Source organism: Prosopis cineraria, unplaced genomic scaffold, assembly GCF_029017545.1.
Source record: "Prosopis cineraria cultivar Desert tree isolate PC_DT_omini unplaced genomic scaffold, ASM2901754v1 PC754, whole genome shotgun sequence".
In the NCBI taxonomy this organism is placed as follows: Eukaryota; Viridiplantae; Streptophyta; class Magnoliopsida; order Fabales; family Fabaceae; genus Prosopis; species Prosopis cineraria.
The window spans coordinates 494-24,808 of record NW_026556079.1 but is presented as its reverse complement, the minus strand read 5'-3'; the positions used below and the strand labels follow the sequence as shown (position 1 = coordinate 24,808).

The window sequence follows — 24,315 nt, the reverse complement described above, 5'->3', positions numbered from 1 at the left end:
AATAAAAAATCAAAATTAAATCAAATCATAATCTATCTAAAAGATGACAATAAGGTTTTTAGTTAGTTTAAATATTTTATTTTATTTAAAATAATACTTAAAGATAAAATAAATTTTAGATACGAAATTAAATAATATTAGACTCTAGATACTAAATTAAAAGTTATAAACTCTAAATCAAAACATATATGATATTCAACTCAGAGGCAATATTATTGGTGTAAAAATGTTTGTGATTTTTTTAAAAATACACTTCTTTTAATTAGAGTATTAAACATGAGACTGGGAGAGATAAGGGGGATGAGAATAACTGTGAAATTAATTTAGATAATTTTAAAAAAAATTAAATGAGGTTAAGTTTGTCATATGTTGACGTGGAGGGCTTTAGTTGGCCATTACTCCACAGTCCACAACCATAGCGTTGGTTGGTCAATGATGCCAGCACGACAAGGCACCGACACTGATGCCATATTAACTATGACTCTCCCTTTCCGATTCTCGCAATCAATGTGGGGCCGCTCTCCTAGTTACACGTGGCCTAATGTCGTTGACCGACAGAATTAGTTAATAAAAGGCGAACTATTTCTTTTTGAATTATAAAATTCTATAATATATATATATATATATATACTCCCTCTATTTTCATATATAAGAAAAAAAATATATCACACAATTGAAAAAATTCAATTAATTATAATAATTAAGTTTAAAAATGAAAAAATGAATTAAAATATTCTATATTAATTAACATAACCATACATTAGTAATTTTTTTAATGTAAATTATGAAAGATAATTTAAAAAAATGTATAATAAATATTTATTTGAATGAGTGATTTTACTTATAAAAAAATACAAGTTAAAAGTGATAGTTTCTCTAAAAGTATAAGTCATTCTAATCTCTTATATATAAGTCCCTCTGAACTAATTCCTACAAAAAATAAGTAAATTATTTATTTATTGTACATTTTTATTTCTAATAATTTATTAGAAATAAGAATGTACAATAAATAGGAATATTATAGAAAAGAATATGAAAACAAGAACGAGTTGAACCTTGTAGTATTTAAGGCTATACTAAAACTCTCAAAATGGATCTTATATTTATTAAGTTGTGAAGCATTATCAGCTCGCGATATGCAGGTTAATTAAGTTGTGAAGCATTATCAGCTCGCGATATAGTTTTATTTTTAAAAATTATACAATTTTTTAAAATATATTACCAGGGTTCCTATCTTTAAAATGTCTATATCTCTTCAATTACTATAAAAGCGTTATTTAAATAAAATATATATGTAATTTTATAAGATTGAAAAAAAAAATTACTTGAAGAAGCAAAATAGCAAGTACCAATATGTGCTTGTTACTCATTGAGATTACAAATATATATGATTTGTCTCCTTTGCTTGCACTATACTATGGATTAAAAATTTATATTTCAGCGAGATTGTAGATTAAATTGTTAAATGTATAGACATTTATTTTATTTTAATGTCCCTCAAAAGAAAAATAATATGCACAAGTCATGTGATCCCAACAGAACCAAATTAGTTGAATATGATTTTCATAAAACCCAAGTTCCTAACTGATCCAACTTTTCAAAATTTTCTTTATATAAAGTCATAAAATTCATATGGAAATGGAAAATTTAAATAATTAACCTCATGACAAAACACTTCTGCATAAATATATGTTTTGTCCTTATATATATCATTTAGAAAATTTTTTAAATGTAAAATTTTAATATAAACATTTATGATTTTTTTTCTAATTTTCAATGATTGTCTATAATCTTTTCCTCCAATCAGTACTCTCAAGTTAAATTTTGCATTATTGGGGCTATTATTCATTACGTGGGGATAATTGAAGTGTTAGTTCACCTAACCCTTTGGCACATATCTAAACAATGCTCCCTTTGTTTAAAAATATAAAATATTTTTAATCAAATCTCACCCCTTAATAAAGTAGTTACTCACTTTTCAATTAATCCTATATTTTCATATTTATTTTTAGTAAACACCCTATAATAAATATAAAGTTTTTATCAATAAAGACACTTTAAAAAAAAGGCAATAATTACATCTTAAAAGATTAAAAATATTTAACATTTTTAAATATCTAACTTTTTAAAAAATACTTTATATTTTTGAACAGTAATTGAAATGTTTGTATAGTTTTTGGTAATCTAATTCAATTTGTGTTTGAAAATTGTTGAAGCAATGTCGTTGTTAAAATGTTGTAGTCCTTGGCTATCTTATTTTGATTATGTTGGGAACTTGTTATATATTTTCTAACTTGTGTTAAATTCATCTATCATGATTTGTTAAATTATTAATTTTATTTATAAAATTGTTAACATTATTTGTTAATCTTTTTTGTCTTATTGCTAACATTACTTGGTAATTCCTTTATATTACTTGTTAAGTCCATAATATTACTTATATATTATCTAATGTGTTAAATCTATTCATAAGTACTTGTTAAATTATGGATTTTATTTGTAAAATTTCTAACATTAGTTAACATTGGTTATTATTTTCCTTGTGTTATTTGTTTTAACTAATGGTGAAAGTTAATTTTTAATTAATAACATGGATGATATTGTATTGATTTAAAAAGCTGAAAGAAAATATTACATTGAAAATGAGTTTAAGATTCTGGGCATTTTTGAATTTATAATTTAAGAGTAAAATTATATTTCAACTAAAAAAATATTACACAAGTGAAGCACGCCAGCATTAAAGCATATTAAGGTCAACATATGGTGAGCTTATTAATTACAATTCTAGATGAAAACTCTGTTTAATTAGATGTGGAACAAAATATTTAATTTAATATTTTTTAAAAAAGATAAATTAACATGTTCAAGTAAAGTATAATTAATCAAAACATGTATTTCTTTGATATTGTTTGTAACTTAATTGATTTAGTTAGGAGATAATGCAACTTTTAGTTGCTCAAGTTTGTTTCAATTATCAACTTAATCCCTTAAATTTAATTTTTATCAATTTAGCTCCTTAAATTTACTTTGATTATCAATTTAATTTTTATTGTTTAAAACAAACTTTACATTGTTTAAAATTGGCTAACTTGGATAGCAGAATATTGATGGTAGCCATCTAAATTAATGAAAAGAAGTATAGTTATTTATGTTCAAAAAAAAATACTCCAAAATTTTAAAAAATAAGAGAACAAAACACATTGTAAATGATTATATTAATAAAAATTAAAATCATTTAAGGATTAATTTGTTCTCATTTAACTATATATACATGTCAAATAATCAATATACTTTATACATTAGATTATTTTGAGAGTCAATTTATATTTTAAAATTTAAAGACTTTACATAATAATTTAAGAAAACATAATGGGTCAAATTGATATAAATTAAACTTAAGGAATCAAATTGATAAACATGACAAATTTAATAGACTAAAAGCGTTATTATCCTTTTAGTTAATACAGACATATCTCAACCTCTATAGGGACATGAGTTCAAATTCCGTGACAATGAATATGAGAATTTTATTAATATATTACCTATATAAGTAATTACAGTCCCTATTTGCTTACAGGCTTGTTTTGAACTTTTGATTATAATTTTACGGAGTTCAACAAGGCTAAATTTTCTTCTATAAAAATATCAATATACCAATCAATGTCAATGTCAATGTCACAAAAGGATATAAATTAATGATGCATTTTATTTTTCATTAACTATATAAAAAATTATTTTAATTTTTTTTGGCACATAGAGGGGCAAAGTCCAAATAAAATTAGACTAAAATTAATCGTGGGTAAGTCAAACCCAATCTATTCTTATACAGTACATCAATTAAACCTTCAGAAAGCTCACTCAAAACTTGTAATTCACATTCTTGTGGGAAACTCCAATTAACCAACTAATCAATACTAAAATTTTCTTTATAATTTAAATTCTATACAATGCACGAAGCAAAATATATGAGCTAAGTTTACTTCTTGTTTTTTTTTTAATCATCACATATGTGACACCCAATATCATTGGCCTACTCTATGCTGAGTTGAAGAGATTTAATGGGACCTAAACTAACTTAGATTAAGCAAGAAAAACCCTTCAAGCAGTAAGCTCTATCACAAAATCTTAACATTGTTACATTTTCAGAACTCAAACTCAAGAGCTAAGACCATTGGTTAATTTAAACCTCATGCCAATTGATCCAAGTATTTGATAATTATGTTTAGTTCACTTTAGTAACCTCAACAAGGATTAATTCTAGCAGAATGCGTTAGTTTATCATTTTATAACAAATCAATGTTTGAATCTTTGTTAAAAAATATATTCTTATTTAGTATTTAGTTGTATTTCGAATATCTGGAAACAATAAAAACAATGCTTCAGTCACCAAATTTGGACCTATCTAAAAAAGTAAGGTCCCAATTTGTGATGTATAACATTCCGCCGAATCCATTTGAGATTCTAACAACATTACTTTCTTGCAATTTCAATCAATTTTCATTCGTTGTTTCTCACAACCAAACACCTCACATCAACTTTAAGAATATGCAAATACACTTTTTGTTGTCACTTTGCTTTTCTTCTTAATAACTTAAGACTGAAGGTAAATTATAAATGAATTGCATTATTAGAAAAAGTAATACAAGTACGTATAAATACACCAAAATAAAACTTGTTAAATTTTAAAATATTATCACTAGTAATTGAATTAATTTAGTGGAAAACACTCGATTTTCTTCAATCAAAATTGATTAGTTGATAATAATGAATAACCAAATTTTATTCCATTCTAATAATTATCAGTAAAAGAATTTGAGATATTTTTTAGACGAGTAATATATGATTAAAGAAAGAAAGACAAAATAATGGGATTTCTCTGGGTGGCTTAGGTCTTTATTTCATCTTTTATTTCACAAGTTCTTGGTGGCAAATTAAAGAATGATTTGATTGGTAATTGTAAAATGAATAGGTTCTACTTTTGAATTTTGATGAGCTGAAATATATACTTTTGTTGTCATCTTTGCTTGCTTTTATTCTCAATGACTTAAGAGTTAAGATGAATAAATTGTATTATTAGACATCATAATTCAAATACCAACATAAAACTCGTTGAAATAGAAAATAATATCACTATTATTTGAGTTGAGTGAGAAGAACTTAATTTTTCTTAAGCTAGATCAAAAGTAAAGGATAAAAAAAATTATGTTAAACATATAAAAATTGATACTTTGATTATTTTGATATGGCTATCTAATTAGATCATATTTGCTCTTTGTGAGCCCCATTAAAATAGCTCTTCCAAAAATATTTTTTATATTTATATGGACTCAAATTCCAAATCATATGCTTAAATGGCCATAACCTCTTTTACTAAGATCAATGTTTGCTAGTAATAAAAAAATGCTACTTTTAACTGAGTTTGAAAAATGCTGAATTTAATCTAATGATATCAAATATTAAATAAATATGTATAAAAAATGAAAAATGAAAATAGGAATCAAGACACCTATTTAGTTGACAATAATTAAATTTCATTTTCACAAAAAAAGAAGAAATTTCATTCATTATAATGATGATTAGCAAAAGTATGTACTTCATTTTAAAATATAAGATGTTTTTAAACTTATTGAAAAAGATGTTTTTATTTGAGCAGGCTAACAACTTGTAGGAAAGGATAGTGAACACTTTCTTTGATTCAAAATATAAGATATTTTTTATATCGACTAGTATTTTTCAAACATATCACTAAACAAAAAATCAATATTGTTAAATTTTTATTTTTTACAAATGTTCTTATTAATTGTATAGCGAAGAGAGATTATATAAAAAATTTAAAAATAATTAATATAGAATGGTTTTAATCATAGAGTAATCTTAAAAAATAATGATAATTTCTTCAACCATTTCATTGACATAACCTATTTCTAATTATTTCTTATTATTATAATATAATTAAAAAATATCTTATATTTTGAATTCAACTTCATCAGTTTTTATTCTTTTTCTGACACGAAGGATATCTACTTTTGATGAGTTGATCACTTAATTGATAGCATAACATGAATGCATTAAAGTCGATAATTCAAACTGAATTTGATGGGTTAGTCCAAATTCACTTGAAAAAAAGTTAAAGTTGGACTTAAAAAAAATATAATTTTTTCATGTTTGGGCTTATTTGAGCTTAAGAAAATTCAGGCCAAGCTCCCGATCGAGTTCGGGCTTGACCAGAATACTTGAATAAAAAATTTTTATTTTTACAAAATATATTAAATATGATAAATATTAATTAATTAAGTTTTAGGTTATAAAAAAATTTTATTTTTACAAAATATATTAAATATGATAAATATTAATTAATTAATTAAGTTTTAGGTTATTTTATACTAAAATATCATATATTTGAGTTCTATACATCATTTAAGTATCAAAAAAATATATTTTATATTTTTTATAAAATAAAATAATTAATTTTAAATTGAAAAATTAATTAAAAATAATTTTAAAAATAAAAATTCGGTTATTTGGGCTGCTCGAAACCTGAAGAAATTTGGGTCAAACTTGACTATTCAAACTTTTCAAGGAGTTGGTCCTATTCGGATTCGGACCTATTCAGGTTGGGCTTATTCTAACATAGCCCCGACTGACTAGCCCGAATTCCTTACTCTAAATGCATGTATTTCTTGAGTTGGTTCCATGGGGATGGTCGGCTAATTTTAGGCAAATTTTTTCAAAACATCCCTTATCGATTTATTATATTTATCATTATCTTTATAAAAATACTTAAATAAAATATAGAAAATTTTATTTTTCATGACCCTAACTTTGTCATTATTCTGAGAAAATTTTCTAAATTTTATTCTACCTCACTTCTGCAAATTTATCTTCAAATTTTCTCAGATAAGAGTTTTGACTGCAATTTTATTTTTTATGCATAATTATCGCTTCGTGCCTTCGTGCCTGTCATGCAATCAGCCGAACCTCGTAAATTCTGCCATAGTCAACCCAAAATTTGGTTCGGATTAATTAGAATTTTTTTATAAAGTAAAGTTTAATTGAATTGAATCCAAGACAAACTCACAAGGACCAGAATATTGCATCTAAACTAAAAAAATTACAAAAATATTAATAAATCACCTACTAATAAATTCTTTACATTGACAACTAAATTTGAACCATGGTTTTACGGGTTACCTTTTTAGAATTACAATACAAGATATTTTTTAAAAGTTTTACTTGATTTAAAATATAAGGCATTGAGTAATTTTTATAATTTTTTTAATTATGCCCCTATTTTATTTATTATTATTTTTTAAAAAATATATTAAAATTTTAGTTATTATTAACAAAGTATTTATATAAAGTTGTTAATGAGAGTATAGTTAAAAAGATATACATATTTTTAAAAAAATTAAAATTTCAACTAACATATTTTGAAAATTATAAATTATTTACTAAAACCGTTTATTTTAGTTTGGAGGGAGTAAGGATCAAATTCTTTCTAACTAAAATAATTTTTTTTTTTGATTGTTTAGAGATGTCCTCTAACCTTCCCATTGAAAGGTATTCCGTACGAGACATGGTTGAGCAATTTGGATAAACATTTCTCTCAAGAATTTCAACATTAATTTATTACGGGAAATTAATTTCTTTCACTGTACCTAGTCCTGTTAATCCAACTGACCCGTCTTTGAGGGTAGATTAATTTGAGTTATTGACTTGTCGGTCTCCATTTCAATGCCTTCTTCAATGGAACAATCTTTCCCCGCCATGACGGCGCATCTCTCGTCCATCAATATTCAATCACTTTTTTTTAAAAAAAAAATTGAACCAATATTCAATTCAATTTATTTGTTAAATATTGTACTCTCTTGTGTTTAAAATTTATCCTTATATCAATTATTAATTAATGTGAGTAAAGAAATAATTACTTTTATTAGTCGGTAAAATATGATTGAAAGTATCTTATAATTTAAATGAGAATAGAACCAGTTTATCAAATTACTAACATTTATCGATTTTTTCATTAGTTTCCACGAACTTTTCGTCTTCTTCGTTTGTCACTCTTGCATGTCCAATTCTGCTTCTGGAGTTTTATGCTCACTGTGATGTGATCTTGATCAAGGTTGCAATTTTTCCCCCTCAGAAGAAGACAAAATCTGAATAACCCACAGTATTTTTTTGGATTTTTAATCATTTTTTATTTAGTTAGATACAGATTAGGGGGAAAAAAGTGATGATACTCTTTTTTTCTTTTGTTTTTTGTTTTTCCCTTCCTTCTTCTTCTTCTGTACTTTAGTGTGCGAAGTTTCTTGGAGAGAGAGTCTTCCCAGTGAGTCATCCCCTTGACGACTTCCGTTTCCATAGCTTTCCCGCGAATTGGAGAAAGTAATACCTTACCCTACTCACTTACTTATGTAACATCTTCCGTCGCTCTTCTGCAACTCTGTGTATGGCAATTTCCGAAATTATCCTCGCAAAGAAAAATTAAATTATCCGTATTCTCAGTCTCCGGTGTGTGAGTTTGTTCGTTGTCGCCGTCTACCTCTGGGAAAACCAGTCCAGTTTGAGTTGTCACGCTTGAAATGAAATGCGCGTTTTCTTTGAAGTCGGAATGCGAGATCCAATTCACGACTTCATTCAAAGCTTCACATCTCTTGCGCCATCGTTGCAGATTCTTTCACATCTCCGATTTAGTCGGTCCTTGTATTTGGCTTTACACTGTGCTTCACAGAACTTTCTGTTATTGAGATAAAATTTTCGTCTTCTAGACTCTGTGAGGTGTGCCTGCTGTGTGTTTTTCTCCTTTGGGAAGCAGATTCCACATTGTTGTCAACGAGAGGTTAACAGAGAATTTTGCAGGCCTGGTTTTTTCTGTTTTTGGTTGTACGTATCGCTTGTTTTGTCTACACTTGCGTCATCTTTTGTTGATCAGGATTATTCTCTTAGTTTTTTTACTATTTTTGCTCATCCATAGCTGGTTTATTAAATTACTCATCTTTTGATCTTCTGGCTTGGAAAATTTCTGGGGTTCTGCATCCATAGCCTGTACAGCTTTTCTTCTTTTCTTTCTGGGCATTTGTGTTCTGAAGTTTCGTCTGCTTGTATGTGATTCTAGGTGGTTACTAAGAGGCTGTACATTGAGGATTTTGGCCTGCGAAAAATAGGTACTTTAATTCAAGTATTCTGGTTGGTGGGTTTGCTTTGAAATTTGGGAGCGCCGTAGTTGTTGTTGGAGATAATCTCCTCAAAAAGGGCAAGCAATTGGAACTTCATCTTACTGGTTCCTCTGCCTCGTTGATATTGGATTAATTTGGTGACGTGGAGAAAAAATGAAAGGTGGAAAACGAAGGAAGCTCCGCTTCAGCAAGATCTACTCATTCGCATGCGGGAGACAATCATTTGACGAAGACTATTCACAGATTGGGGGACGGGGTTATTCCAGGGTGGTCTTCTGCAATGAACCAGATATCCTTGAGGCTGAAATTCGGGATTATACTGACAACTCTGTCAGGTCTACAAAATATACTCTTGCTACTTTCTTGCCCAAATCACTGTTTGAGCAATTCAGGAGGGTAGCTAATTTCTATTTCTTGGTTACTGGAACCTTAGCCTTCACCCCACTTGCTCCCTTCATAGCTGTTAGCGCTATCGTTCCTCTGATCATCGTTATTGGGGCAACAATGATTAAAGAAGGTATTGAAGATTGGCGGAGGAAGAAGCAGGTACTGTATTTTGCCAATCCCTTTACTTTGTTGTCCATGATATTCATTTTATGAACTTGACTTCTCGAACCAAAATGAATACTATTAATTATCCTTGCCTCATATTCGGTTTGCAGTTTTTATTTTATTTTTTAATTGTCTTTATAATTCTCTGAAGGTCTGAGTAATTTATGGGGCTAGAGGGGTCTTCCTAAGACATGAAAAGATTTGTTGTTATGCGATCCTTTTTCAAGTTTTCTTTATGGAAGAGTCTAATTATAGATATCGATTGATCCTCCTTGATGATCGCCTTATCAAGATTGTGGACGGAAAAGGCATTATTCATGATTCGTGATTCATGGAAGACAACTTGTGAAAGAATCTAGCTTTTCGTCTAGATTCCTGGTATGTGTTAATGGGATGAACTGCAAACAGGATAAAGTGCAATTACTATGTTCTTTGTTCATACAGTTTCAGTATTTGCTAATGCTATTTCTCAGATTCCAATAATTAATTTATTAATGGATTTCAAGGTTCTTGGTGACCTGTAAAAATTGACGATATTCAGAAGAGGGAATGTCCAAAATGAAGTCTTATCCATAATATGCTACACCATTTCTTAAATTTTAGGTTGCGCAAATCTTGTTATGATTATCATGTTTTGTTTCAATTTAATATCTGCATGGAATTAAATTAGAGGCCAAAGTTATTGCATATGCTAAAAATGCCAAAATGCTCATGTAATATATATGATAGTCTATTTGGTAGCAAAAAGTGGGCTAAGAAGCCAAGAAAAGAATTGTTGCCCTTTATTGCAGGATGTCAAGTCAAAATAAAGTTTTGCTATTGGAATTCTTTTCAGGACATTGAGGTGAACAATAGACTGGTTAAAGTGCATAAAGGTGGTGGTGTATTTGAATATACTGCATGGAAGAATCTGAGAGTGGGAGATATAGTGAAGGTAGAGAAGGACGAATTCTTTCCAGCAGACCTGCTTTTGCTTTCATCCAGTTATGAGGATGCAATCTGCTATGTTGAGACCATGAACTTGGATGGGGAGACGAATTTAAAGCTGAAACAAGGGTTGGAGGTAACTTCTTCCATGCATGAGGATCTCAACTTCTGTGATTTTAAAGCTACAGTTAAATGTGAAGACCCAAATGCCAACTTGTACTCTTTTGTTGGAAGCATTGAGTTTGAAGAGAAACAATATCCCCTTTCCCATCAGCAACTTCTCTTGAGAGATTCTAAACTCCGCAATACAGACTTTATATTTGGAGCTGTCATTTTCACTGGTCATGACACGAAGGTTATTCAAAATTCTACTGATCCCCCTTCAAAGAGAAGCAAGGTTGAGAAGAAGATGGATAAAATAATCTATTTCTTGTTTTGTATTCTTTTTCTAATGGCATCTGTTGGATCTATTTTCTTTGCAATTATAACTAAAGATGACTTGGAAAATGGGTTGATGAAAAGATGGTATCTTAGACCAGATGATTCTACAATTTTCTTTGATCCGAAAAGATCACTATCTGCTGCAATTTTTCATTGTTTGACAGCCTTAATGTTATATGGCTTCTTTATTCCAATCTCCTTGTATGTATCAATAGAAATTGTTAAAGTCCTTCAGAGCATCTTTATCAATCAAGATATCCATATGTACTATGAGGAAGCAGACAAACCAGCCCATGCCCGTACTTCAAATTTGAATGAAGAACTTGGCCAAGTTGATACAATACTTTCTGATAAAACTGGTACTTTGACCTGCAACTCGATGGAGTTCATCAAATGTTCTATTGCTGGGGTAGCTTATGGCCGTGGTGTTACTGAGGTGGAAAAAGCTATGAATAAAAAAAATGGTTCATCAAAGATTCTTGAGCAAGATAGTGGATCAGATGATATCAGGGACTATACTGTTACAAAAGCCCCCATCAAAGGGTTTAATTTTACAGATGAAAGGATAATGGATGGAAAGTGGGTTAATGAGCCTCATGCAGATGTTATCCAGAAGTTTTTTCACTTATTGGCGACCTGTCATACAGCCATCCCTGAAGTGGATGAAGACACTGGAAATATCTCGTATGAAGCTGAGTCCCCAGATGAAGCAGCCTTTGTGATTGCAGCAAAAGAACTTGGCTTTGAATTCTACAAAAGAACTCAGACAAGTTTATCAATGTATGAGTTGGACCCTGTTTCTGGTGAAAAAGTTGAAAGGTCAGTTTTTTCATTTGCTGGTTTCTTAGTTAAAAAGTGATTTTGGTTGCTGCATTTTATTTTTATGTGAAAAATGATTGCTGTATTTTTCATAGCCAATGAACAAGTGGAGTTTTTTTTTTTAATTTTATTTCATAATAAGTTACGATGAGAATAATGTTTTCTCTTCTCACAAATTTGTAACAAGAGCAGCATGGGATAGCCACATCCATTCTGTTACTTATCTAGCCACTTACTGTATGGGCGTGTAGAGTTTAATATAGACATTTTTCTCTCCTTACTGCTCTGATTAAATAGATTGCAGCTGATGCTCACAGAACAAGTGCGTTGCGCACTTGACTAACACCAGTGAATCCCAGTGTCTTATCTTGAAGTTTACTTGATGGTTTGATGTTGTTTTGTAATATCTAGAAGGTGTTGTGATGTCACCTATTCTTTGCTACAGCTGCTGCTTGTTTTTTTTTTTAATTGTCTTGTTTTCTTGTTTGGGATTGAGGACCTGCTTCCTTCATGGCTAATAATGCTTAACTAGTGACTTCAGAAATGCTATGCTCCCGATTAGATTATTAATTTCAGATACTGTATGTGGGGATTTAATGTCTCCATGTCAACTAATGCATAGTGATAACGTTTCAATTTTGCAGGATGTATGAGCTTCTCAATGTTTTAGAATTCAATAGCTCTAGGAAGCGAATGTCAGTGATAGTGAAAGATGAAGGTGGCAAAATTTTTCTATTCTGTAAAGGTGCTGACAGGTTTGTGATAAATGGCCTCCAGCTTTTGAGGATTTTTATTTAAAGTCCTTACCTTTACTTTTCACCATGTTGACCTGCTCTATACTTCCATGAAGTGTCATGTTTGAAAGGGTTGCCAAGAATGGGCGGGCGTTTGAAGAGAAAACCCTTGAACACGTGCAAGAGTATGCTGATGCAGGTCTAAGGACCTTGATATTGGCCTATCGTGAACTTGATGAAGAAACATACAGGGAATTCGATGAAAAATTTTCTCTGGCCAAGAATTCAGTTTGTGCAGATCGAGAGACACTGATTGATGAAGTATCAGATAAGATTGAGAAGAATCTAATCCTTCTTGGTGCCACTGCTGTAGAGGACAAACTCCAAAATGGGGTGGGTTAAAAGTAATGTTTTGTGTTTTAAATTGATGGATATCAATGGACTTGATTATGGCTTATTGATGTTTCTCATATTCTGTTAGGTTCCTGATTGCATTGACAAACTTGCTCAGGCAGGAATCAAGATTTGGGTTTTGACTGGGGATAAAATGGAGACCGCCATCAATATTGGGTATTAAATTGATATTATGACCTTTTCATGTTGGCTTCTCCATGAGAATTACATTTTCAGATATCTGACAGAAGCATGCAATTTCAGTTATGCTTGTAGTTTGCTTAGACAAGGAATGAAGCAAATTATAATTCATCTGGATACTCCAGATATTAAAGCATTAGAAAAGGCTGGAGAAAAGATTGCTATTGCCAAGGTAATATTGATTTTAGCCCTTCATCTAATTATGTCTACAGTAATGTACTTTGCATGATGAGTATTTTGTATTTTCAGTGAGCATTCTAAACAAAGTGGTTCTCTTGAGTCTTGAATGTTAAGATCCTAATTAGATTCAATCACAAGGAGCTGAACATGTGTTACATCGCTAGAAAAAATGAGGTTATATCACATGGATTCTTCCTTTCCGGTTTTGTCAATAAAACAACTTGACAAAGAGACATAAGAATTTCAATAACTCCATTTGCCTAGCCTTCCTTTTTGTGATATTGTTTCAAAATGTGCATGGAAGTTAAGAAGACAATGCATGGTTGTATTCCTTGAGTTAGATGCTGCTGACCATGCTTCAACTGTATGCTGCAATATATTCTATGCTGTTGTCTTCCTTTCCTCTTTTCCCACTTCAAAATTGTCTCTTTTTTGTGGCACGGAAAAGGAGTTGATTAATGCCTTAGAGAGAAATTGCTGGGAAAAAAATTAGAGTCCTGATGTCTTTATGCTGATTCATTCGTCAGGCATCAAGGGAAAATATCCAACGTCAGATATCTGAAGCTACTGCACAACTTGCTGTTTCCAGAGGGACTTCTCAGCAAGCATTTGCTCTGATCATTGATGGAAAATCACTTACATATGCTCTTGAGGATGACATGAAGAACATATTTCTGGAGCTTGCACTTAATTGTGCATCAGTTATCTGCTGTCGGTCATCACCAAAGCAGAAAGCACTGGTATGTTTTCGTCTAATCTGTAATTATCACCCTCTTTTGACATTGTGGCCTATTATTTTATGGTTCCTTTTTCTTTTTTGAATAATTCTTGAAACTATATGAAATAATTTTGATTGATTCCTTTCTGAAAGGTTACTAGACTTGTTAAATCTGGAACTGGAAAAACAACACTAGCCATTGGTGATGGAGCCAATGATGTGGGAATGCTTCAAGAAGCAGATATAGGGGTTGGAATTAGCGGTGTAGAAGGAATGCAGGTGATCATAAAATTGTTATATGTTTCATTTCATTTTGTTTATGTTTGACTGTTTAAGGAATTCAGGTAATTTTAAAATTTTACATGTTTCATCTAATTGATTTGTTCTTCCATATTCTGGTGTCTTATAGCTTTTATTTCCTCCTTCCCCTTCTGTTCTTTTAATCCATGGCCAGGCTGTTATGTCTAGCGATATTGCAATTGCCCAGTTCAGGTACTTGGAGCGGTTACTCCTTGTGCATGGACATTGGTGTTACCGGAGGATCTCATCAATGGTATGGCTGTTTTTATACCTGCATCACAACTTTCTAGTTTTAAAGAATAACAGATCCTTCTTTGTTGATTATATTGACTAAGCCATTCTTCTGCTGGCAGATATGCTATTTTTTCTACAAGAACGTCACTTTTGGATTCACTCTCTTCTTGTATGAAGTGTATGCATCATTCTCCGGAATTCCAGCTTACAATGACTGGTTTTTGTCTCTCTACAACGTTTTCTTCTCATCTCTCCCTGTCATTGCTCTTGGCGTATTTGACCAGGATGTTTCTGCCCGGTACTGTCTTAAGGTAAAGCTACTTCTTATATGCGTTCTTGTTTTTGTAATGAAGAATCTCAGGAGCCAGTATGCTTGTTAATTGGAGATCAGAGGAATTCCGCACACAAAATTCCCTATAAGGAGACAGTACGGGCACATTTGATTTGGCCAGTTGCTTAATATTTTCTAAAAGATTTTAAATTCATATTATAAAAATTACTACATATCGTTTACTTGTTACTTGACTTGGTCATACTGGTACATTCTTTTTCTTGAATCAATATCTCATGTTTAACAATCATCGCATGTCCTGCAACTTTCAGTTGACATTAAATGTTCAATATTTATTGCAAAGTGCGGTACTTGACATGAATTTTGGTTGATTTGTGACAACATTGTAGCATATTGCTTAAAACACAGCTACCGCACGAAGAAGAATGATTTCAATCTTTTGCCCTTTGACAACTGATGTCATTCCTGGTTATTGCTTCATGATGATTGGATGCTTATCAGTTCTATTCACCGTGCAGTTTCCTCAGTTATATCAACAAGGAGTGCAGAATGTCCTCTTTAGCTGGCGCCGTATACTTACCTGGATGCTGAATGGATTCATAAGTGCAATCATAATTTTCTTCTTCTGCACAAAAGCGATGGAGCTTCAGGCCTTTGATAGGGACGGAAGAACAGCCGGGAGGGATATACTCGGAGCAACCATGTATACCTGCGTTGTATGGGTTGTGAACTTGCAGATGGCACTTGCCATAAGTTACTTCACCTTGATTCAACATATTTTCATCTGGGGCACCATTGCTTTCTGGTACCTTTTCCTCATGATATACGGAGCAATGCCACCAGGTTTTTCCAAGAATGCCTATGAAGTCTTCGTTGAAACGCTCGCCCCATCTCCCATGTTTTGGCTTGTGACTTTCTTTGTGGTGATCTCAACCTTAATACCTTACTTCTCCTACTCAGCACTTCAGATGAGGTTCTTTCCCATGTACCATGAAGTGATACAATGGTTAAGGTACGAGGGGAAGGCAAAAGATCCAGAATTTTGTGCCATGGTGAGACAGAGGTCACTGGGGCGAGTAACCATTGGTCCAACAGCACGCTTAGAAGCTAAGAAGGCTAGCCACAATAAGAACAGAACTTCTAACCATAGATGATCTAATTTGAGGTTTCTTGTTTGATTCTTAAAAGGTTGTTGCTAGCTTGTTCATATCAGCCTGGAATTTCCACCTTGTTTGCCCATCCTTTTGGAGTTGTTCAATTGGTTCCTCTCGGCCAGAAAAAAAGCATGTTTGCTTCCCCTGAAGATGGTTCTTGGAACCACCATTTGGTTGTGAAGTTCAAAAGAAGAATAAATCTCTCTGTATATTTGTTCTTTGGCCATATGAGGTTGCATAGTGGTTCGCTTTCTCTTTTAGCTTTTTGTATCGTAGAAGATATTAGAGTATAGAGAAGCAAGAGTGCTTTTTTTTTTTTTGGGTAGGATTTGTTAGAGTTGCTTTTATCCTATTTATAGGAAATAGAACAGAGTTCCCTTGTTTCTGAGGTATTTCAAGTCTCATTATTATTTAAAATTGCTCCATCATTCCTTCCATTTTTCTGCATCTTAAACACGCGCGCGCGCGCACAGGCCAAAAAATGAATTTATGTAAAGTTGATATAATATAAACAATGATGATAGTAATTCAATAATGCATGTTACGTACAGGTCAGATTCATTTCTTCTGTCAATTCCAAACCCCAAATTGAGTTATGTATATAATCTACAAGTTGCGTAATCTGAATGATAAATAATATTTTATAATGTCGGTTTGATCATATATATATATATATATATATTGAAAGAGGAAGTAGTAGCAGACAAATTAAACCCTAATCTGCTTCCATGAAGCTCATTTGCAAACTAGTTAAAGTAAATATATAATGCATCACGTTAAATTCAGAGAAGGGGGAAAAAAAGGTTCTTCCAAGTTGGGGAAATTAAAAAAAAAAAAGAAAAACAAGAAGAAGAAGTCAGATTCATATCTTCTCTAGTACCTGATAATGTACCAGCATGAGTTCATGTATATGTAGTTTATCAGCGGCATTAATCCACGTTCATGAATCAAATCGTTAATGCTTGTCTACGCAACATATACATACATAAATTTAATCAGGTTGCATCTGCAAAATCTGTCATGTTAATTTCATATAAATATAAATAATGCACACAAAAGTTTCTGCTTTACACAAAGGCATGTTCTTCCAGAAACTGAGAAATTAAAAAAGAAATAAAAGCTACGCAGAAAAGTCAGTTTTCATTTCTTGCTTTCCATAGAGATTCCGAAATCTACATTCTTATAAATTGAGTAAATATGCATCAAATCTATTTACATGTTGCATTAATTTACAATAAGAGATCATCAACTTGATCAGAAAAGTTATATTCTTTTTCAATCTTTAATCCTAATGAACATAGAAAAAAAAAATAAGGAAAAAGAGGAGGCAGAAGAAGATATACACAAAAGTTAATGAAACCCTTAATTAGCCTGTATAACGAGAATTAATTAAGCTCCTAGATAACCTTGAGGCCAAGAAAATCTGCGGCGGATCTGGCCATGATGTTTGCGAACTCGTTGAAGCTGATGACGCCGTCGCCGTTGGTGTCGGCCTCGTTCATCATATCAGCGAGCTCTTGGTACGTTAAGGGGTGGCCCATCTTGGCCATGGAGCCGGCGAGCTCGGCGGCGGTGATGTAGCCGTTGCCGTCGCGGTCAAACGACCGGAAAACCTCGAGCATTTGCTCCTGATTCATGAGGATCTCCTCGCCATGCAAGTCCGGGAGGATGGCCTTGGTCAGCTCGTCGAACTCGACGTAGCCGTTGCCGTTCTCGTCTATGTTGGACAGGAGCGTGTGAAGCTGGTCGCCGCCGGGCTTGATTCCGAGCGACCGGAGAAGGGCGGCGAGTTCAAGGAGGGTTAGACTGCCGTCGGCGTCCATGTCGAAGTGCTTGAATATCTCTCTCAGCTGCTCCACCTGATCGGTTTGCAGCCTCGTCATGATCGATTCTGCAACGTGAATATCACAGAAAAAAAGAGAGACAATCTCCCTCTCTCTGTTCTTCTCTGAAACACAAAGTTAGGTTTTTCTTCCGTGAATGATATTGTGAGGCTCCAAGTTGCTTGATTTTTTCACGTCAAATTTGGTGTCCTTCTTCACTATGAGAAAATTATCTTTAAGACTAATTAAGACAATGAAGTCACATATGTATGAATGAATGCCAAATTATTAGTCTCTTTTTATGCTGCAAAATGTCTAGTTTAATTTATATATGAACTGGATAGGTTGAAAATCATTTTGAGGATTGAGGACAGATTATGACGAAGAAGTGGATGATGGATTTGTGGGGTTAAATATAGTTAGCACTTAAGAGATTTAGGGGAAGAGGGTAATTGATTATTGTCATGTTGTGACGTGGAATGATTAGTTGGTTTTCTTAATATCCGGGATTAGCTGGGTCAAATTTGTTTTTGAAGTTAGTTGTGTTGACTTGACTTGGATTTGGTCCTTGGGATAGGGTAATTAATAAATAGTAATGTTTAATTTGGAAGGCCGTTAATTTGACTATGGGTTAATTGAATGACTTAATCTAATGCACTTATTTTTATTTTTTTATAAACAAATTGAAGTAAGTTGGATTTGGATGATTGGGGATTGACTATGATAAGAGCATGCCTCTAGTCTTAAAGAATATTTATAGGGATATTCTCTAACTTGATTCTTATACTAGTAGTTGTGGTTGAAAATAAGTTAGGTTGAACTAAGTTTTGCTCAAGTAGACTTGTGCATGTGTGTAGGTTAGATGCTTATGTCTGTATAAGGTTCTTTTTAAAAAGTATTAAAAATTGAATCGATCGTTGAATCAGTTGAGGTTAGGGGTTTAACCGGGAGTGAAATCGGTCATAATAAAATAAAATAATTTAAATAAAAACATATTAATTTTCAATACATTCATCTATAGAGATAAATATGAAAAGATACGATTAGTTAGAAATTAGATAATAACTTTATTGAGAAATGAGATTCGATTAACAATGCTTATATTTTTTGAACAGAGTGAGTATATATTTGTGTAATACTAGACTTGATAATAGATATAAAAGTAAGAAATATTTTTCTCATTTTATATTTAACATTATTTTTAATTTGGCTTCTAGTCATACTTAATAACTTCATAATGTTTTATGTTCTTTTAATATTAATAACACAATCCCTTAAATGTTATTTTACTTTCTTCTTGACAGCTAGGTGGTCTTTATTAATTCATGCACAAAATGGAAAAAAAAAAGAAAATAATTGTAATCTCGTCATTTGTAAATGAAAATGGAATGAATGATGGGCCAGAGAAGGTACCCTTGTTTCAAATCCACAACATTTTAGAAGTTTTTTTTTTTTTAATCTTATTTTAGAATGCCAATTGAGACTGAGAGAGCTTCCCACAAAAGCGCAGGTGAGATTGGATCATTGGAGTCCCAACCCTTAAACGACATCACTCGCTTCCCAAAACACGGCCACACCCCCGCTTCTCAAGCAAAACCCTAATATACTCAAAAGGCTTTCCAGGATTCCTTCTCATGTCTAAACGGCGCCAATAGTTCTCCCTCTAGATCTGAAGCCTTCTCAAGATGGCTTCAGGCAGATTCCGAATACTTCCTCTGATTCGATCTTCCATTACCAGCGCTAGGCCCAGAATTTCTTCTTCGACTATGCCTAGTTATCTTTCTTCGCATGGTTACCCCTGCTGCTACCCCGCCTCCTCCGGCCAGGTCATTGGTGCCGTCCTTGATGTTGGATTCGAGGAGGGATAGGGAAGGAAGACGGAAGAGTGTGTGTTTGGATTTTTTTCTCCCAAAATCAATTTTTTCAGTAAATTAGTCAAAGAAAAAGATGAAAATCGATTCTGAACCCATGCACGTTTTCTCGCAAGCAACTTCGATCAGCTTTTTAATAAAAGTTTATCAAAAATGTTAAAAAAATTATAAAAACAGGCTGAAAAAAATTATAAAAAAAACACATAATTTAATAAAAATAAAATTAAACTTTTTTTTTTTTAATAAAATTTAAACTTTGTATATTTAAAATTAATATTAATATTAAAAATTAAATTATATAAAATTTATATAGTTAAAAATTAATTTATTAAATTATTTAATATTTTTAATTCTATTAAAATTAATTTTAAAAAACAGTATTCAAACATATTGTGTTATAACATAATCAATTATATAAAATCTATCACTTAATTAATTATTTTTATAATTATTATACTCAATTGAAATTTAAACGAACCCTAAATGCTTGTTTGTTTTGCGTCCAGAATCGATTTTTTGGTGTTTAATTGATTTTTAAAACAAAATTAGCCAAACAACATATAATTGCCGTAATCGATTAAACATGCTAAAATTGATTTAAAAAAAAACTATTCAGAGTTGCTTTTGTCCTCATTTTACCTTATTAATTTGTCAATAATTCATAATGATATTAAATAAAATTTAACAAATTTAATAGTATTATACATAAATTTATCAATAATTTAATTTTGTATAATAATTGATTATTGAGTTAGAATCAGGTTTTGATATAAACTCTGAGAGGTTGCTTATAGATTCAATTTTACTATTAAACAATATATTTTACTTCTTAAATAAATTTTAATAAATTTATTAATATTAAATACAACTTTATTAATAATTTAATTTTAAAAAACAATGTCTTTTATGGTAATTTGTATTGCTGAACTCAATTTTAATATTTAAACATATTACGTTATCACATAATTAATTATGATTAAAAGTAATCATATTCATTAATTATTTTTATAATTAATTATACCTAATTGAAATATAAATGGGCACTAAGGGAACAGACACACATCATTTAGGCTTAGGCATTTATCTCATTGTTATTTGATTTTTTTTTTCAATTTTTTAAACCCAAAGCAACTTCGATTTGGGACATCGAGGAGGAAGAAATATTGACCTGTTCAACCTGCCTGACCCATGGGGTTAAATGGGTCTATCTAGTTTCTTCCTGAGTCAACTTCCCATCCAAAAAAACAATAAACACATGGCCAGTCCGTCGATTCACTGGTTAGCCTTGTTTAATTTTTTAAACTATGTATGAGTTTGAGCTTAGTAAAGTATGACTTAATTTAAAAGCCTATTTAAAAAATTATTTAAAAATAAATATTTTAAATAGACTTATATATTAATTGAACATTTTAGACCATTAATATATATAAATATAATTTATTAATTATAATATATAATAATTAAGAATTCCTTGATAATAATAAAATAATAACATTAAAATCAATATGTAAATCCAATTCAATTGAAAGCAAAACTGAAAATAAAAAATGAATTAATTAAAAATCAAATGATCAAACTAATGCATGTGTAATTTATTACATAATAATGTATATATAAATAAGTTGATTTGTTTAGTTTGTAGGTTAGGTTTTATAAAAATAAACCTGACTTATTTAATTGAATAGACTTAGTTAAAAAGCTAAACTTAACTTGAAACATTGGGCCGGCTGAAAAAGTCATTTATTTTTCTTAGCAGGCCCTTCCTTCTAAAAAAAGGCCAGGCTGAGCCAGCCAGAAGGGCCTATATTTCCAACTTTCTCTTATTATTGTCCCGGTGTTCCTTTTTTTTTCATTGTTTTTTTTTTTAAATAAATGTTACAAGCTTATAAGTAAAGTCTCGAGCTTACCGGTCTCCTTCTTCCTCTGGTACTTCTATGGGATGTCGTGTTGCACCCAGATGAGCAAAAATGTATTTTATTTACTGCATCGCATAGGTAATTTGATGATACGCAGAGCATTTTTGTCACTGTTTGAGCATCTCTTGTACCTTTTTACTCTTTGCATGAACCAATAAGATAAAGTATCATCATCGGTGAAATCTCAGGTTTGGTCAATATGATTGTACTATCGTGTGTGGAAAAATCTAGTAAATGATGGCTCTCTGACCCAGAAAAGGTTTGGTCACAAGTGTTGTCGTTCACATTTGCTATGTTCACAAGCATGAATCACCTTAGCCGTCCTTTATCATATTCAGCTGCAAGTGTAGAACTCTCAAACTGTTGATATATAGTTGGCACACTAAAGATTAAATTTAAATGCAAACCATTTTGAATTTTCATTATTGCTGTAGCGTTGGACAAATCAGAGGGTAAAAGGAGGCTGGGTAAAGCAGAGACTATCGTTCTGTCTCTTAAAAACAGGGAATCAATTCAAGTGAGGTAATTGTTCTTGTGTTTTGCACCTCACTTCACTTTATTATTCATTAACAGAAGCTTCCTGATTGCCCCTCCATATCTTTGACTTCCTCTGATCATGCTCCATGATGTTAAGAAGTACGCATTCTCATTTCTGAATGCATTACGATCAGAAATCTGAAACTTGGCAAGGCCTTGCATTCTTGCCTTATCAAAACCGCACTTCTTCTCGATTCTTTCCTCGCCAATCGTCTCATAGACATGTACACTAAGTGCAGCTGTGTGGAGAGTGCCCAAAAGGCCTTCGACGATCTCTCCCACAAGACACACGTTCGTGGAATATGATGCTCTCTTTCTACTGTAAAATGGGTCTGTTTAACAAGGCTCACTCACTGTTTGATAAAATGCATGAACCAAACCTTATTAGTTATAATTCATTGATCGCTGGTCTGACACATCACGCGTTTCACAAAGAATCAATTAAGATTTTCTGGAAGATGCAGAAGGATTATGATTGTTTACTATTAGACGAGTTTACCCTCGTTAGTATATTTGGCAGTTGTGCCTCTTTAGCTTCCCTTCATTGGTTGCGTCAAGTCCATGGGGTGGCAGTTATAATTGGTCTGGAGGTGAACGTAATCCTTAACAATGCTGTTTAATCGATGCTTATGGAAAATGTGGCTTACCCAACATCTCTAGTTCCATATTTTGTCGAATGCCAGAGAAAGATATTGTGTCTTGGACTTCGATGATTGACTCTTACACTCGAGCTTCTAGATTGGAGAGAGGCGTGTAGGACATTTAACGAAATGCCGGTGAAAAATACCGTGTCTTGGACTGCTTTGATCAAGGGTTTTGCACGAAATGGGCGTTTTGAGGAAGCTTTGGATCTTTTGTGCAAATGATGGAGCAAGGGATATGGCCTAGTGCTCCAACTAATGTCAGTGTCTTGGGTGCTTGTGCAGACATGGCACTTGTTGAAAGAGGTAAACAGATTCATGGTCACATTGTCAGAAACAGCAATAATGGCTACTTGTCTAATTTGTATATATCCAATGCTTTAATTGACATGTACAGCAGCAAGTGCGGGGACATGAAATCAGCTGAAAATTTGTTCAGGATGACTCCTATGAGGGACACAATCTCTTGGAACACATTAATAACTGGGTTTGCACAGAATGGCCGTGGTGAGGAATCACTGGCCCTCTTTAAAAGGATGATAAAAGCCAATGCAAAGCCTAATTATGTGACATTTCTTGGTTTGCTATCTGCTTGTAACCATGCAGGTTAGATAATGAAGGACTAGAGTTGCTAGACATGATGGAAAAGCAGTACGGCGTGAAGCCTAGACTTGATCACTATGCTATATTGATTGATTTACTTGGGAGGAAAAATAAGCTCAAGGAAGCATTGGATTTAATCGAGAGGACACCTGATGGTATGGATCACATTGCCATGTGGGGAGCACTATTGGGTGCTTGTCGAGTCCATGAGAATTTAGACCTCGCAAGGAGGGCTGCAGATGCTCTGTTCAAGTTGGAACCTGAAAACACGGCTAGATATGTTAATGTTGTCAAACATATATGCAGCATCAGGAAGATGGAATGATGCCAACAGAATTAAAAGCATCATGGAAGAGAGAGGGTTAAAAAAAAGAAGCAGGTTGTAGTTGATTGAAGTAAGAAATACAAGATATGAGTTTACAGCCAAGGATAAGTGCCATGGCCAAATTGCGGAGGAGATATATGAAATAATCAGCAAACTAGTCCATAATATGAAAGATGCTGGATACCAATATCATATCAGCACTCCTTTTCCTCCAGTTGAGGATGACAATTTTTACTTTTATTAGATCATAATTCTCAGTTTGATTGTTAGTACTACTTTGATGTGAATAATGTGCAGGCTGAGAATTGCCCTTTTGAGGATCCTTCCGCAAGTTGCGTCTCTCTAGAGGCCCTTTCAATGTTGCTTCATATTGCTGTTGTCTCTTATTCCCTCCCTTTCAAGAATGTACGACATATATGGCAAGAGAATTTCTCACTTTCAATGGTATTTACAATTTTGTCATGATCCCATTTGATCA

General features: G+C 32.1%; 2 protein-coding genes and 1 pseudogene across 3 annotated transcripts; 2 read left to right on the top strand and 1 right to left on the bottom strand.

Moving 5' to 3' along the window:
- The first annotated feature begins 8,296 nt into the window (after positions 1-8,296).
- Positions 8,297-16,544, top strand: LOC129298249 (putative phospholipid-transporting ATPase 9). Of its 2 annotated transcripts, none has more exons than XM_054936636.1 (12): positions 8,297-8,839; positions 9,116-9,722; positions 10,564-11,915; positions 12,560-12,670; positions 12,766-13,042; positions 13,131-13,219; positions 13,307-13,415; positions 13,951-14,163; positions 14,295-14,420; positions 14,596-14,694; positions 14,795-14,986; positions 15,486-16,544. In XM_054936636.1, the coding sequence occupies exons 2-12, from the start codon at positions 9,330-9,332 to the stop codon at positions 16,119-16,121; spliced, it is 3,597 nt and encodes a 1,198-aa protein (XP_054792611.1). In that variant the 5' UTR covers positions 8,297-8,839; positions 9,116-9,329; the 3' UTR covers positions 16,122-16,544. The 2 variants fall into 2 exon arrangements, with proteins under 2 accessions (XP_054792611.1, XP_054792610.1); XM_054936635.1 differs by having other exon boundaries at positions 8,297-8,883.
- A 698-nt stretch (positions 16,545-17,242) lies between these two features.
- On the bottom strand, positions 17,243-18,288 carry LOC129298250 (probable calcium-binding protein CML15). Its single transcript, XM_054936637.1, has one exon. The coding sequence runs from the start codon at positions 18,002-18,004 to the stop codon at positions 17,519-17,521; it is 486 nt and encodes a 161-aa protein (XP_054792612.1). The 5' UTR covers positions 18,005-18,288; the 3' UTR covers positions 17,243-17,518.
- Positions 18,289-21,754: 3,466 nt separating this feature from the next.
- On the top strand, positions 21,755-23,418 carry LOC129298248 (pentatricopeptide repeat-containing protein At2g21090-like; annotated as a pseudogene).
- Positions 23,419-24,315: the final 897 nt, after the last annotated feature.